A 13,770-nucleotide genomic window follows, 5' to 3' on the forward strand; every position below is an offset into this window, starting at 1 on the left:
ATTTACACAAAGAAGAACAGAAAGCACTCACCAACCTGAGGAAAGACAACAACATAATCATTCTCCCAGCAGACAAAGGTAATGCCACTGTTGTGATGAACACATCGGACTACCAAGCAAAACTATCAAATCTACTCCAAGATCCTACCTACCAACCTATAAAAACAGATCCCACCACCTATCTGGAAAAAACCACCAAATCCAAAATAAAAGCCTCTCCTATCAGTGAAGAAATCCAGCTAAGAATCATCCCCAGAGAAAAATCATCCAGATGCCCCAAACTCTACGGCCTCCCCAAGATACACAAAGAAGGAACACCACTCAGACCAATAGTCAGCTCCATAGGCTCACCTCTACAAAATCTCGCTAAATTTCTCGCCAAGCAACTTCAGCCCTATGCAGAATCCATCTCTTCACACGTTCCAAACTCCTTCCAGTTCATAGAAACAATAAAGAAGCAAAACCTACATCCTAATGACCTACTTGTGAGCTTCGATGTTGTATCTCTCTTCACACAAGTGCCCATTAATGAAGCCTTGACAGCCATTCAAAACAAATACAATCCCCCCGAATACATCTTGGACCTGACCAACCACTGCCTAACCAACACGTACTTCATCCACAATGGACAAAGATACAAACAGATAGAAGGAGCACCTATGGGATCACCCCTCTCACCGGTCATCGCAAACCTGTACATGGAACACTTTGAAACCAATGCTTTAGACAAGTCAGAACACAAACCCAAACTTTGGCTCAGATATGTTGACGACACCTTTGTAATTTGGCCACACAGGAAGGAAAAACTGGATAGCTTCCTCACACATCTCAACAGCCTACACCCCAAAATACAATTCACTATGGAAATAGAAGCCAACAACCAACTTCCCTTCCTTGACGTCCTAATCTACAAAAAACCTGATGGCTCCCTAGGACACACTATCTACCGGAAAAAAACACACACCAACCGCTACTTACATGCACAATCACACCACCACCCTGCACAAATAAACTCCGTAGCCAAGACTCTCATCTCCAGAACCAAACGCCTGGCTGACAAAGACCACTTGACAACTGAGTTACAGAATCTCTCAAATGTGTTAATTGCCAATGGATACCAGCAAAACAGGGTTACGAAGCTAATCCAAAAAGAAACACCCCCCAAAAACCAAGACACAGAAGAAAACAATGGCATGGCCCTCCTTCCTTATATCAAGGGCACTACAGATAAAATTAGCAAAATCCTCCATAAACACAATATCAAAACAGCCTTTTGCACCAACCAAAAAATAGCCAATATCCTCAGAAACCCCAAGGATAAAATCCAGTTGGAAAACCAAGGGGTCTATGAAATACCCTGCAAAGTCTGCCCAGCCACGTACATTGGACAAACAAACAGACGAATAAATGCACGTATCGCAGAACACAAGAATGCCGTCAAAAAAGAAGAAAAAACTTCCTCTCTTTTCCAACACATGAAAGAAACAGGACACGAAATTAATTTTGCAGATTCCAAATTGCTCTTTAACATGGAACATCACCACAAGAGAATAATCATGGAAGCCATCGAGATAGAGAAACACCCTCACAACATGAACAAGCGTGACGACACATCCCGCTTGCCAGACATCTGGAAATTAGCCCTCCCCACAAAAACTGACACCAGATCCAGAGGCACACAGAACGCCATCACCAATCAACCACACCAGACCCAAACCCAGACCCTCTCCACAGATAAATTACAGACACCATCCAGTAGCCAAACCATGGTGGCACCTCCGGATGCTGCACCCCCCTGCAATCCCTACACAGATCTGGCTGACACAGGCCACAAAACCACAGCTCGCCCCTATACACGAAGCCAAGCCAGAGCACAACTAAGTGCAGTACAGCCATCTTCTCAGAAAAACTCTTCACAAAGTTCAAGAGGTCAAGACACAAAGACTTTAGCAACTAATCCACACCTAATGACCCACCTAAGTGGTACTCAGGATATCACTCAAGAAATCACTCAAGATATCCCTCAAGTAATTAAGGAACAAAAGAAGAAAAGGCACACTAGCCTGGGAACTTCCTCTCTGCCCAGAACATTGGAGGCTATACACCACACCCCCTCAACAGTATTTATAGGAACTCAAACACTGAGATCCTGCTCTGTTCCAGTAACAAGAAGCCGAAAGCACCAGCCTGAAGATGACGAGTGAGACCTCGTCGAAACGTCGCCTAGACACCCCAACTTTTACACGGGAAGACACCCGAGGACACCAAAACCTGCATTCCTGTACCCGTGAAAATCTACGAAAGCATATATATATATATATATATATATATATATATATATGCATGTAAGTATGTATTGTAGAAAGAACTGAGTTTCTGCCCAGCTGATTATGTCATCAGGAAGCTGTAGCTGTGTTTGAGAATGTGTTCTAATAATTAAGCTTTTGGAAGTATTACCAAACCCAGGAACTGCTTTTTTGGCCTATGTGAGCAAAAGCAGGTGAATGCTGCAAGGGTAACAGGGGAGGTCCTTGAGCTCAGGGTCTCCATTTGCCTATTGCGAATCCAGGGGCTGGAATGCTTTGGAATGCTGTGCTATATAGAGTACATCAACCACCTTCCTTGCCTGCTGCCACCACCTAGCTAACCCTTTCCTATCCCATTTGGAACCTCTCAGTGTAGTGTAGTGGTTAAGAGTGGTAGATTTGTAATCTGGTGAACTGGGTTCACTTCCCCGCTCCTCCACATGCAGCTGCTGGGTGACCTTGGGCTAGTCACACTTCCCTAAAGTCTCTCAGCCTCACTCACCTCACAGAGTGTTTGTTGTGGGGGAGGAAGGGAAAGGAGATTGTTAGCTGCTTTGAGACTCCATAAGGGGAGTGAAAAGTGGGATATCAAGTCCAAAGCCCTCTTCCTCCTTCTCCTCCTCCTCCTCCTCCTCCTCCTCCTCCTCCTCCTCCTCCTCCTCCTCCTCTTCTTCTTCTTCTTCTTCTTCTTCTTCTTCTTCTTCTCCTCTCTTACCAAGCCATGCTTTTAAGACTTTTCTTACTTGCTTATTTAGATTGTACTGCTTATATCAGCCTTTCTTGACCTTGGGTTCCTGGATGTGGTTGGACTACAACTCCCATCATCCCTGATCATTGGAACTTCTAGGTAGGAATGATTGGAGTTGTAGTCCAACAACAACTGGGTTGAGGAATGCCAGCTTGTACAAAGTAAAAGATAACAGAAACTGTTCCTTCTTCATAGGCTGGAGGGTTGCTCTTGCCCATTCACATTCCATAGCTGGGGAGCTCTACTCTTCTTCGCTTCCCTCGACAAGTGTGTGCAGCCTTCAGACTGAGCAGCCAACTCCAAATTCCTGCATGAGAGGTTAGACTGGAATTCCTGAGAGCAGCAACAGCAGCAGCTCATATCCCAGGGAATGAGCATACCTGCTGCTGAGTGTATCAGCTGCTGTCATTCATTCCAGCTTCAGTCAACTGGCTGCTTTCCCAGAGTTTCCGTTATGGCTCCTGTTTTGTTATTAAAATGAAAAGAAAAGTCTCTCACCCACCCACACCACCTCTTTTCCTCCAGAGTTACCACCACAGATACCCTGGCTAGGTTGAAAACTGCTTTGAAATGTCTTACGGCATATGATTCCACTTCTGCCAGCTTGGTTACGGGCAGGATACAAGCTGAGATTTGGGCTTCACACCTGATTGCCAGGTGGGTTGTGCCAGAAGAAAGTAGGACAGAGCAAAGGGTTAGGGAAGCAGCAGTGCAGCAGTCTGGCTGTGCTGCACCCATGGCTCAGGCCTTATAAAACATGAGAAGAAAGTGCCTACTATAATTTTCCAGAAATAATACTCAAAGCCACTCAGCAGACAGCTTTCTGTGGTTCAGGCTACCCTATGACCCACCACAGCTACTGCCTAGCACTAGGCAGAAGTCCAGTGCTTTGGAGAATTAGCTTCGGATAAGCAGCACTGCCAGGGCCACAGCAGGCAAGCATTCGGGCTGCATCCTGCTTCCTGTCTTCCTGAGTTCACATGGCACTGGAAACTTCAGTTATGCACATCCCACACCAGCACAGTTGTATTCCAGAATGGGACCTAATTCAGGGTGGATTCATATAATATTTCCTTTGCTTGCTTCCTAATCTGCTCTGAATTTCTGCAGCTATCTTTGCACTCTATGAACTTGTGGTTCCTGCTCTTTTCTTAATGGTTCAACATGCTGTCCAGGACGTATGGCTTCCTGTTGGTTCTTCCCCCTTCTCTCTCACTAAAACTGCTATATAGTCTGTAAGTACCATGCTGGATAATCTACAGCAGTCTTTCCCAACCTCTGGTGTCTACAAGATGTTTTGGACCACAACTCCTACCCTTCCCAGCCAACATGACTAATGGGCTGGAATCATGGAAGTTGTAGTCCACAACATCTAGAGGCCATCAGGTTGAGAAAGGCTGGTATACAGAGAAGTAGCTTTCAGACTTTCTACTTTTGGGGAGCCCTTTCCATATTGATTTATTGGTTGAATAATTCCTGTAACACCTCTGTCTGTTAGGACCCAACTAGGCATGACAGTGATGGATCTGAGTGTTTCAAGCTCGAGTATTCTGTAATAGTACCAAAAGCAAGAAGTGAGGGTTCTGGTTGAAAGTGCAAAGAAGGATGAGGTGTGCAGAACCCTCATGGAAGAGGTTTGCAGAACCCTCCTTTTCTCTGTAGCTTATATCATCACAGTCTCTCCCTCAGCTGGGCTCCAACACTGAAAATGAGCCCAGCTGGTAGAAAACTCAAGTCCTTGGAGAGAGAGGCCGAAGGGAGGCAATAGTAGCAGGTGAACTTGTCACTCTTGCGCCCTCTTTGCATCTTACATCAGGCTCCCACCAGCTGCTTTCTATGTGATTGTGGCTGATCTGACTGTACATTCCTTGAAGTGCTGCCGTTGAATCTAGTTTGGCTCTTACAGAAGACCATGGGGCATGTTCTAATGCAGGTGTAGGGAAACTAGGTCCTTAAGAGTGTTGTTGGTCTACAAATCTCATCATCTCTGACTATTGGCCTGAGAATGTTGGGCGTTGGCATCTTAAGAACATTTGGAGGGCTTCTACCTCCCCACCCCCATTCTGTAATGCACAGTCAGTTCAACCAGGATGCTGGCCAGGCCTCTTGGTCCTCATCTTCTAGGAATGAGAGTGAACCCTGGAAAACTTCAAACCCTTTTGTGTTACTGCATGTTGCAGGGCAAAAGTAGGTAGGGAAACTGCCTTTCAGGTCTATTATTAATGATCTTCTCATTGAGGGACCCTGGATAATATCCTTTGACAACCACTGCTATAGAGAATAATAGGCTCCAGTGACTGTGGCTGAATGTGGGTCCACTGTTTGATGCTTGTCCTCTGAAGCAGAATATTCTAAGTTCAAAATAAGGTCTGTTTATGATGGCTCAGCAGGAGGCCAGTATTATTGATGTATGAGTTTAGTCCTTTGAGAGCAGAACTCTTTGTCAGACAGGCTCTCCTAATGGCAGATGTGTCAGATGTCCCAGGTGTGTTATGCTGTTGAGAAAATAGGATGTTTCTCTCCCCATGGAACTGTAGATAACCTCAACACTATGAAGCTTTGAGCTTTAAAATCTATTTATATCAGGCTGTTCCCCCCCTTAATTTAGCTCTTATGATATGATTTTTATTTTGAGAGTTGTTTTAGTTGTTTTACAGAGAGTTGTTTTACAGGAGTGATGTTGCTGCACTATTTATTTAATTGACCTGCATATGTTTTATGGGCTTTTTTTTTCATTGTTGTTTTATAATTTGTTTAACTGTTGGTTTTGTAGTATATTGTGTTTAGTGATATGTATATCACCTTGTGTGGGCTGTGCTTAAAAAAAGCAATTATAAATGAGAAAATGATTATAATTATTATAATAACAATAATGCAATACTCTTTAGCATTCATAAATGCTTGGTCTGGACCAGTGTTATGGCACAGGAAAATTGTTTCTGTATATTACCCTTCAAACTCTGCTGGAGGTGCTTTGTATGTGAGAGAGACAGATTAGGTGGCACTAAGCATTGCAGCCTGCACCTTGGCAAGCAAAGGTGGCTGGTTTGACTTGGGAGGACAACAGGATTTCCTGGGCCTGGTACACTGAATGTGGGTTGGATCTCCTGAAATCTGTTGACAAGAACTGCTGCTTATACATTAACTTAACCTGGTCTACCTCACAGGGCTGTTGCAGATATAAGACAAGGGAGGGGAGGAAAACATACACAGCCTTGAGCTCCTGGGTGGAAAAGCAATATACAAATATATGCCACATAGCGCATAGAATGGAATACAGTGGTACCTTGGTTCTCAAACATAATCTGTTCCCGAAATCCATTCCAAAACCAAAGCGTTCCAAACCCAAGGCACGCTTTCCCATAGAAAGTAATGCAAAATGGATTAATCCGTTCCAGACTTTTAAAAACAAACCCTAAAACAGCAATTTAACACGAATTTTACTATCTAATGAGATCATTGATCCATAAAATGAAAGCAATAAGCAATGTACCACAGCCACACAGTCAATCAGTAGCTGAACTGAGTTCTACACAGTCACAAAAGCAAAAAAAAAAGCCAGAAAAGCAAAAACACAAAATAGATAGCAAAACAGACAGACCTCAGTGTGATACTGAAAACAGAAGTGTGGCACTCAAATCAGAAGCGTAACACTCAAAACGGAGCACGTTCAGCTTCCAAAAAAAGTTTGCAAACCATAACACTTACTTCCAGGTTTGTAGTGTTTGGGTTACAAGTTGTTTAAGTACCAAGGTGTTTGAGAACCAAGGTACCACTGTACACTGTGGAATGCGCTCTTTCAGAAGGCGGTGGTAGCCACCAGCTTGGCTGGCTTTAAAAGAAGATTAGACAAATGCATTGAGGACAAGGTTATTAGTGACTGCTAGTTCCATACAGTAAGTATTATGCTAGCCACAGGCTGTGACTACTGTGTAACAGCTTTTATGAAGCTTCTGCTAATATTTAGTTGAAATAAGCTTCTTTGGCATTTCCACCCATTAGTTCTAGTCCTGCTCTCTGGAACCTTCCAGAGAAGTTCTTCACCGTTTAAAACCCTTAGAGAAACATAGTGTAGAAGGGGATTTAAGGCAGCTGCAGGGAAATAAAAAACATTGAGAAATGGACAAAAGATGAGCAGCTTGGCCTAGTTTTGGAACAAGCTATTGATGTACTTGGGGGGCTGGTTCCCAGCTGCCAGTCTGTGTTTTATAGACAGCTTTAACATTAGACACAGCTGGGTTTACTACAATTATTTTCTGCAAGTTTGTGGTCCTTTGTTAAATTTAATTTCCTACGCAGGGCACAGACATATGCACATGCCGTCAACTCTGAGGGAAAGAGAAAAATGTACAAGTAGGGTGGGCAAATAGAGCACACATACCAAGGTTAATAGGAGTGTAGAGGTTGAGGTGGTAACAAGCAAACTGAGGGATGAAAGATTTACAAGGTATGGTGGGGACTGCATGGAGCCCATGCTTGCAGCAAGTCCATTGTGATGGTCATATTTTATTTTCTGTTATTCACTATGGAACTTCCATCCTTTTCTTCCAACAGATCCTGAATCCCAGAGAAAGAGGACAGTACAGAATGTGCTTGACTTGCGGCAGAACCTGGAGGAGACCATGTCCAGCTTGAGGGGCTCCCAAGTAACTCACAGGTGAGACCTCTGCTCCTAGATTCCCTTTACTCTTGACCACCAGATTGATAGTTCTTACTTGGATGCATCACAACAATTCATCTGGCCACATTCCATATCAACCAATGCCTGCTAGGAAATCTGCATTTAAAGTCAGAAGACAGAGCATTGCTCATCTCATAACAAGCATGAGATGTTTCATAATGTTGGACTAGGTAGTTTTGGGGTTTGTTTTTTTAATGTTGCTGTGGTTCACTGTCACATTTTGCCCACAGACTACCCTTGCTTGTGGACATTTGGCCAAAATTAGATGCTGTTGTGCAGTCATTTTAAATACCGTATTTTTCACCCTGTAGGACGCACTTCCCCCCTCCAAAAATGAAGGGGAAATGTGTGTGCGTCCTATGGGGCGAATGCAGGCTTTTGCTGAAGCGTGGAGAGCAAGAGGGGTCGGTGCGCACCGACCCCTTTCGCTCCCCAGGCTTCAGGAAGCTATCCGCAAGCCTTGGGAGCCCGCGGGAGTTCCCGCCGGGCTCCCAAGGCTTGCGGACAGCAGCCTGCAGCCCGAAACCCAGGGAGTGCAGCCTGTTCTGGGGGCTGGGGTCGGGGGAAGCTTGGGCTTCCTCCGCCCCAGCCCCACGCCTGGGGGGGATTTTTTTTCTTTTATCCCCCCCCAAAAAAACCTAGATGCCACCCTATGGGCCGGTGCGCCCTACAGGGTGAAAAATACGGTAGCTTGGTTCTGCTGTCTAACCTTGGACATCTTCGTTGTATGCTGTGATGTGACCATGCCTAGAGGGAGGTTAGGATGCATCAGGACTGCAGCAGCCAAAGCTTACCGCTCCAAGGGTGCCCCTTCCATACAGGTACTCATTTTGGATCTTGGAGGGGAAAGGGCTGTGTTTCTATTGATTTGGCCTCCACATTTATTTGCTGAAGCTTGGTTCCTTCCACACTAATTCCAATGGGAGACTTGGCAACCCAGTTACAGTGTTTTCCCCTCAAGTGGGGGTGGTCAACAGATTGAGGGTGAATACCAACAAGACCGAAGTACTGTTTCTGGGCGATGGGGGTGGGCAGGTGTGAGGGATTCCCTGGTCCCCTATCTGTTTATTGAACTTAGTGTGGGTATTCAGGGAAGAATGAATTTGCATTGTGGGATTCAACATCATGTGTGTGGTCCTTGCTTCAAAGGTTGCTTTTAAACACCTGTTTAGCATTGGTTAGATTAGTCCTGCTTACACTTCCTGAGAGATTTGAATGGGGTGGTGCACATATCCAGAGAGAGTTGTAGCATCTTATTTCACAAAGTACGCCTGTCCCTTTAAGGGCAGCAATTGCATTAATGCCACGTGGTGGAATTGTCCCAGCAAAGCCTCAGTCCTGGACTTCCCTTTCCTCAGACCAGGGCACTGGCAGTGGCCTCTGTGTAATAAAACTTTCCCTTGGCTTTTCACTGTTCAATGAGCTAATGCAGTGACAGCAGCTTTTCAGACCTCCAGTGAGCAAACCACAGCAATGTTTTTGTGTGTATCTATATCATTGTAATTTGGCAGGAGAGAGAGAGAGAAGTTGGCTGGCAAGGTGAGCTCATTCCTCAAGCTGAGCACATGGAATTTGTGATCAGGCTGTCACTCAGCACCAGGGAAACAGGGACACTCCCCTTCTGCTTTTGGTCTCTGAGGTCCTAACTTTTGCTGGGATCCTAAAACTACATCCCTGAGTTTTGCCTAGGGAAGCTAAAAAGGAGACTGGAGAGGATTTCTCATAAGAATAGTTAGTACAGAAAGCTGTGGGAAGACTTCTGGCAGTACAACCTCTGTTTCAGACGATGACACTTCAGCTCCTTTCCTACAGAATCACCACGTGGCTGTAACTTCCTGGTTTCCAACAGCCTGTGCTTGAACTTACTGAAAGCCACTTGGAAACACTTGCTGCTTTATGCTTAAATCCAAATATTAATGCTGCTTATCAGCTGTTTATAAATATTGTACTACACCAGCTGAATGCAAGGGAAGGTTGCTGTTCTTGAAACAACCCCCCGCACTGCTGCTCATCTTTCTCCCCCCGTCTTTTATCACCCTCCCCACAAAGATTTTGGTTGATGATGCACACTGCGGAACAAGAGTCTCCTGCTGCCTGCCTCACTCAGTTCAGACTGGGAGATGCCAGATGAACCCCACCCAGATGAGTCACTGCAGCATGGGGATCCAGCAAGGGAGGAATGCTGGTTTGCTTCCAGTTGATTTGCTTTGCTAAATGTGGAGATGTTGGATCAGGGGAGATTGCTTCATGGAAGGAATCCAAGGCATTAGTTATTCATAGAGGAAGGCTGGACTTGGGAGAGCTGGGCTAGCCAAGACGCAGAGCAAGGTAAAAAAGCATAAGCTCCCTGGGAAACCGGGGGGGGGGGGGGGATGGGAGCTCAGAATGCACAGGGAACATAGGAACACAACCCACGTCATGGTAGGTGTCTGTGCGTACATATAGCCACATGTTTCTGCAAAAGAAGGTTAAGGGGGTGCATTTGAGCCCATGCCCACCAGGCACCTGCTCTTTCATTCATTATCTTTTACCTGCACTTTATCCAAGGTGCGCAGAGCATACAGCAACTCTGAGAGTTAGGTTAGGCTGATCACAAAGAGCGTTATGGTTGACTGAGGATTTGAACCTTGGTTTTGTGGTCTTAAATTCTAGCCACTATACCCAATGACCAGAAGACTAGTTCTGAACATCCCCAGGTTCAATGTATACCTTTTATGCCTTCCCCAGCTGATTTCACTACTTTGAGCTCTCTTGTCTCAGACCCGGGACATTTGATGCTCCAGATATTATTGGGCTCCCTCAGTCATAGTCCGATGTTGCTGGACTCCAACTCTTACCAGTCCTGGCCAGCATGGCCTATGGTCATAGGTTACGGGAACTGTAACCTAACTCAGCCTTAAGATATAATAATGTACTGGGCTCTGCCCATCTGTCTCTGCTTAAGTAGAATCTTTGCCGCCTAACTCTCCAGCCAATTTGTCAATGTGAGGTCACAATCAGTCCGGCCTGTTGATTCCTTGTTGTTTTTCATTTTAATTAGTAGATGTTGTCGAGCCTGAAACCAACATGCTGCACCCACAAGTAAGCACCACTGTGTCTCTCTTAGACCATATCAGGAGCAACTGGTGGGCCATCACTTGGTGACTTAACCTCAGTGACCTTGTGACATGAGCAAGCACAGACTGTCAGGAGGAGTGGTCCTATACCACTTTAGCCTATGCTGACATTGTTACGTGAATATAATGAACACATGCAGGAGAGGCAGGTTCCATTCATTGACACATGGTCATTAGGATGCCTGAACAGAACCCCATGCATATTGCTCTATTAATGGGGTCTCTTTTCAGGAGTTCTAATGAATTCCTGTAGGTTGGGTGGAACCTGCTGTTTGATGCCACCTTCTCTCTCCCCCCCCCCCCTTTTCCTCTATGTTTGCTATAGTGACTGAAAAGGGCCCATGCATCTTCTCTTAGTTTGACTGTTTTGTGGCTTGCTGTTTAATGCAGCCACTATAATGTTGTTGTTTTTTCTAGCATAATGAACTGTTAGGACTTGAGTATTATTGTATTGGTTGCTGGAATGGTTTGTTTTGTTACTTAGTTTTGGTTCTTTGCTCACTTTTGAAATGAACTCGATGGATTATGGAATAATGTACACACAAACACACACACACCTGGTGTGAATCAACGTTGAATGTGGTACCCGCAGAAAAAAATATTTTTTTATTAAATTTGTATACTGCCCTTCCCTACAATTTTGTCTTTGTTCTCACTGAGGGGTAAACCTGTAGAAAGCTGTATGTTTTTTTAAAAGAACTGAGGACTACTTCAGCTAAATCTCAGGATAAATTCAGGTTTAATCACCTCTTGTTCAGTATTTCTCCTGGCAGAGCTCTCTGCCTAAAAACTGGTTGTTAGTGTAAGCCAGTCCTAAACTAAGAATACAATATAGCATTATTTGTAGGTTGGAATCATTGGGAAAGCAAATTAAACAAAGCATAACAAGACAAACAGTGTGTGTATGTGTGTGTGTGTGTGTAGTGCATAAAATAGCATATTGCATTGAGCTATGATCTGCCACACCCTGCTTTCATCAAAAGATTAAACCATAAAATAGAAGAATATAGCCTGCGATCAGAACTAAATCATAGGGTGCCAAAAGTGAGCAAAGATCACAGAGACTTATAGAGCAAGGATTTTATTTGGCAAGATAACACACAGATGATTCAGTCTTGACCTGTCCTCCACCTCTCTAGTATTGACATGCTTGCAGGGCTAGATCCCGTCCACTCAAAGCCTGGGTTAGAGCAACGCATTCAGCAAAACTAGATGGTAGAGTTCTTCCTGGATTGTACCAGTTCATACTGTAGATTGCGGCAGGGGTCATGTTTTAGATATTTCCTTATGTAAATAACTTGCTACATGTTGAAAACTAGCATTTCCTGCCAACATTTCTATCTGAGAACCCAGAGAGCCTCTGCCAGTTGCATACCCTCCAGACATTTCTGACTGGTTCTGTTGGGAGTTGGAGTCTAACAACATCTGACGGGCACCTTGTTGGCTAACCCTGAAACAGACAATTCTGGGATGGACTAGTAGTATAAGGAAACTTTCTTCGTTCCTAATTTGACTCATAGTGTAAATAGGTTGATATCTTGTTTTCTTAGTGTATTAATAGCTTTTTTTTGTTATTATCATTTTAAGTCATATTAAGAACTGCCAGCCATTTGGTGAACACAATTTTATTTTGGAAGTACAGTAGCAAATGATGGTGGATCTGGTAGCTTCCTTGATTAGGCTTCTTAAGCAATGGCACCTTGTTGCAGATCAAATCTCTGTTACTAGAATTAACTTCCTCTTTCAGAGCCTTATTCTTCAAAGCAGCTGCTATTTGAGGATCTGCAATCAGCACTAGTGCAACAGGAGCCAAATTTAACCCACTTCTTATTAATGCTGTGGGTCCCATACACTCCTCTTTATGCCGCACTGCTAAAATTAGCCACTCCAGGTTGCAGTGGTGGGATTCTGTTACTGAGAGTTGGAGCTTGCTGCCTGATCATCAGGTTTGGAGTTCTTGAAAAGCAACGTTTCATGTTAATGTAAATCTTCAGGCTGGGAGGAGTGTTGCATACTGTGTGCTGTGTGCACCTCTGCCAGCAGGGGGCACTCGGTGATGAGGGAAGTTCTTCAGATCTACCAGCCACAGTAATGTAATACTTTTATTCAGACCAAATAAAATGTGGCAAAGTAGCTAGCAAGCTTTTGAATTCTCTGGAACCCTTCTACGGGCTGAATGTTAAGCAAAAGAGAAGCAAAGGAATCGAGCCGAGAGGAAGCCAAAAGGCTTGCAGTTTGCAACAGTCTCAAGATGAGTGCAGAAAGCATTTTGCAGGCTTAATTAGATTGGAGTGTGCAATATTTATTAATAAATTATCATAGGTACGAAACAAGTATTTGGCTGCACCAAGGACTATTTGGTCTAAGGAACTGCAATGGCTGGCTGCCATTTTAAGGTAGCAACTACTCAGATCGGCCTCTGGGACTAAGCAAATCACAAGTGTCCCTTTGGAGGCAGAGAATACAAGTCTGAAGAAATGTAGCACATTTTATTTTAACAAAGCTGGAGATTAATTTTAGGCGATTCACTAGATAAAAACGCAGTAGAGGTCAAATTGGATTGGATTGCCTGGTGGCTGGAGGGGGTGTATGCTCCAAAAGTGGAGCCCACCTTTGCGTGGTAGGAAGTCAGCTTCATCCAGTTTTAGAATCTCTTTCCTGGGCACCTACGTTTGGTATTCTGCAAAACACTCTACCATTTCCCCATGTTCCAGATCAAAGTGTAGGGGCATTTCCCTCTTGGGATGGCCTGGAAGGTGTTCTGAGCATAATATTGGCAGGTTTCCCCACCAAATTAAGAAGGCAATAATTTTTTTTTCTTTAAAACACCCACACCCCACATTTAATTTCAGTTTAATACGACGTTTGTGCATCAGTGTAATTATTGAAACCATGTCTGCAGGGCTTTGTAGGCTGAGC

At 44.4% G+C, this 13,770-nt stretch overlaps 1 protein-coding gene across 8 annotated transcripts in view; it reads left to right on the top strand.

Annotated features, from left to right (window-relative positions):
* NAV1 (neuron navigator 1) overlaps nt 1-13,770 on the top strand; it is a 268,747-nt gene that overhangs the window by 148,918 nt on the left and 106,059 nt on the right. For all 8 annotated transcript variants that reach the window (XM_081914357.1, XM_081914362.1, XM_081914363.1 and 5 more), the window contains one exon: nt 7,609-7,711. In XM_081914357.1, the coding sequence (XP_081770483.1) occupies nt 7,609-7,711 (103 nt within the window). The remainder of the gene's footprint in view (nt 1-7,608; nt 7,712-13,770) is intronic.

The sequence above is a fragment of the Podarcis melisellensis genome (genome assembly GCF_964234715.1).
Source record: "Podarcis melisellensis genome assembly, chromosome: 6".
Lineage (NCBI taxonomy): Eukaryota > Metazoa > Chordata > Lepidosauria > Squamata > Lacertidae > Podarcis > Podarcis melisellensis.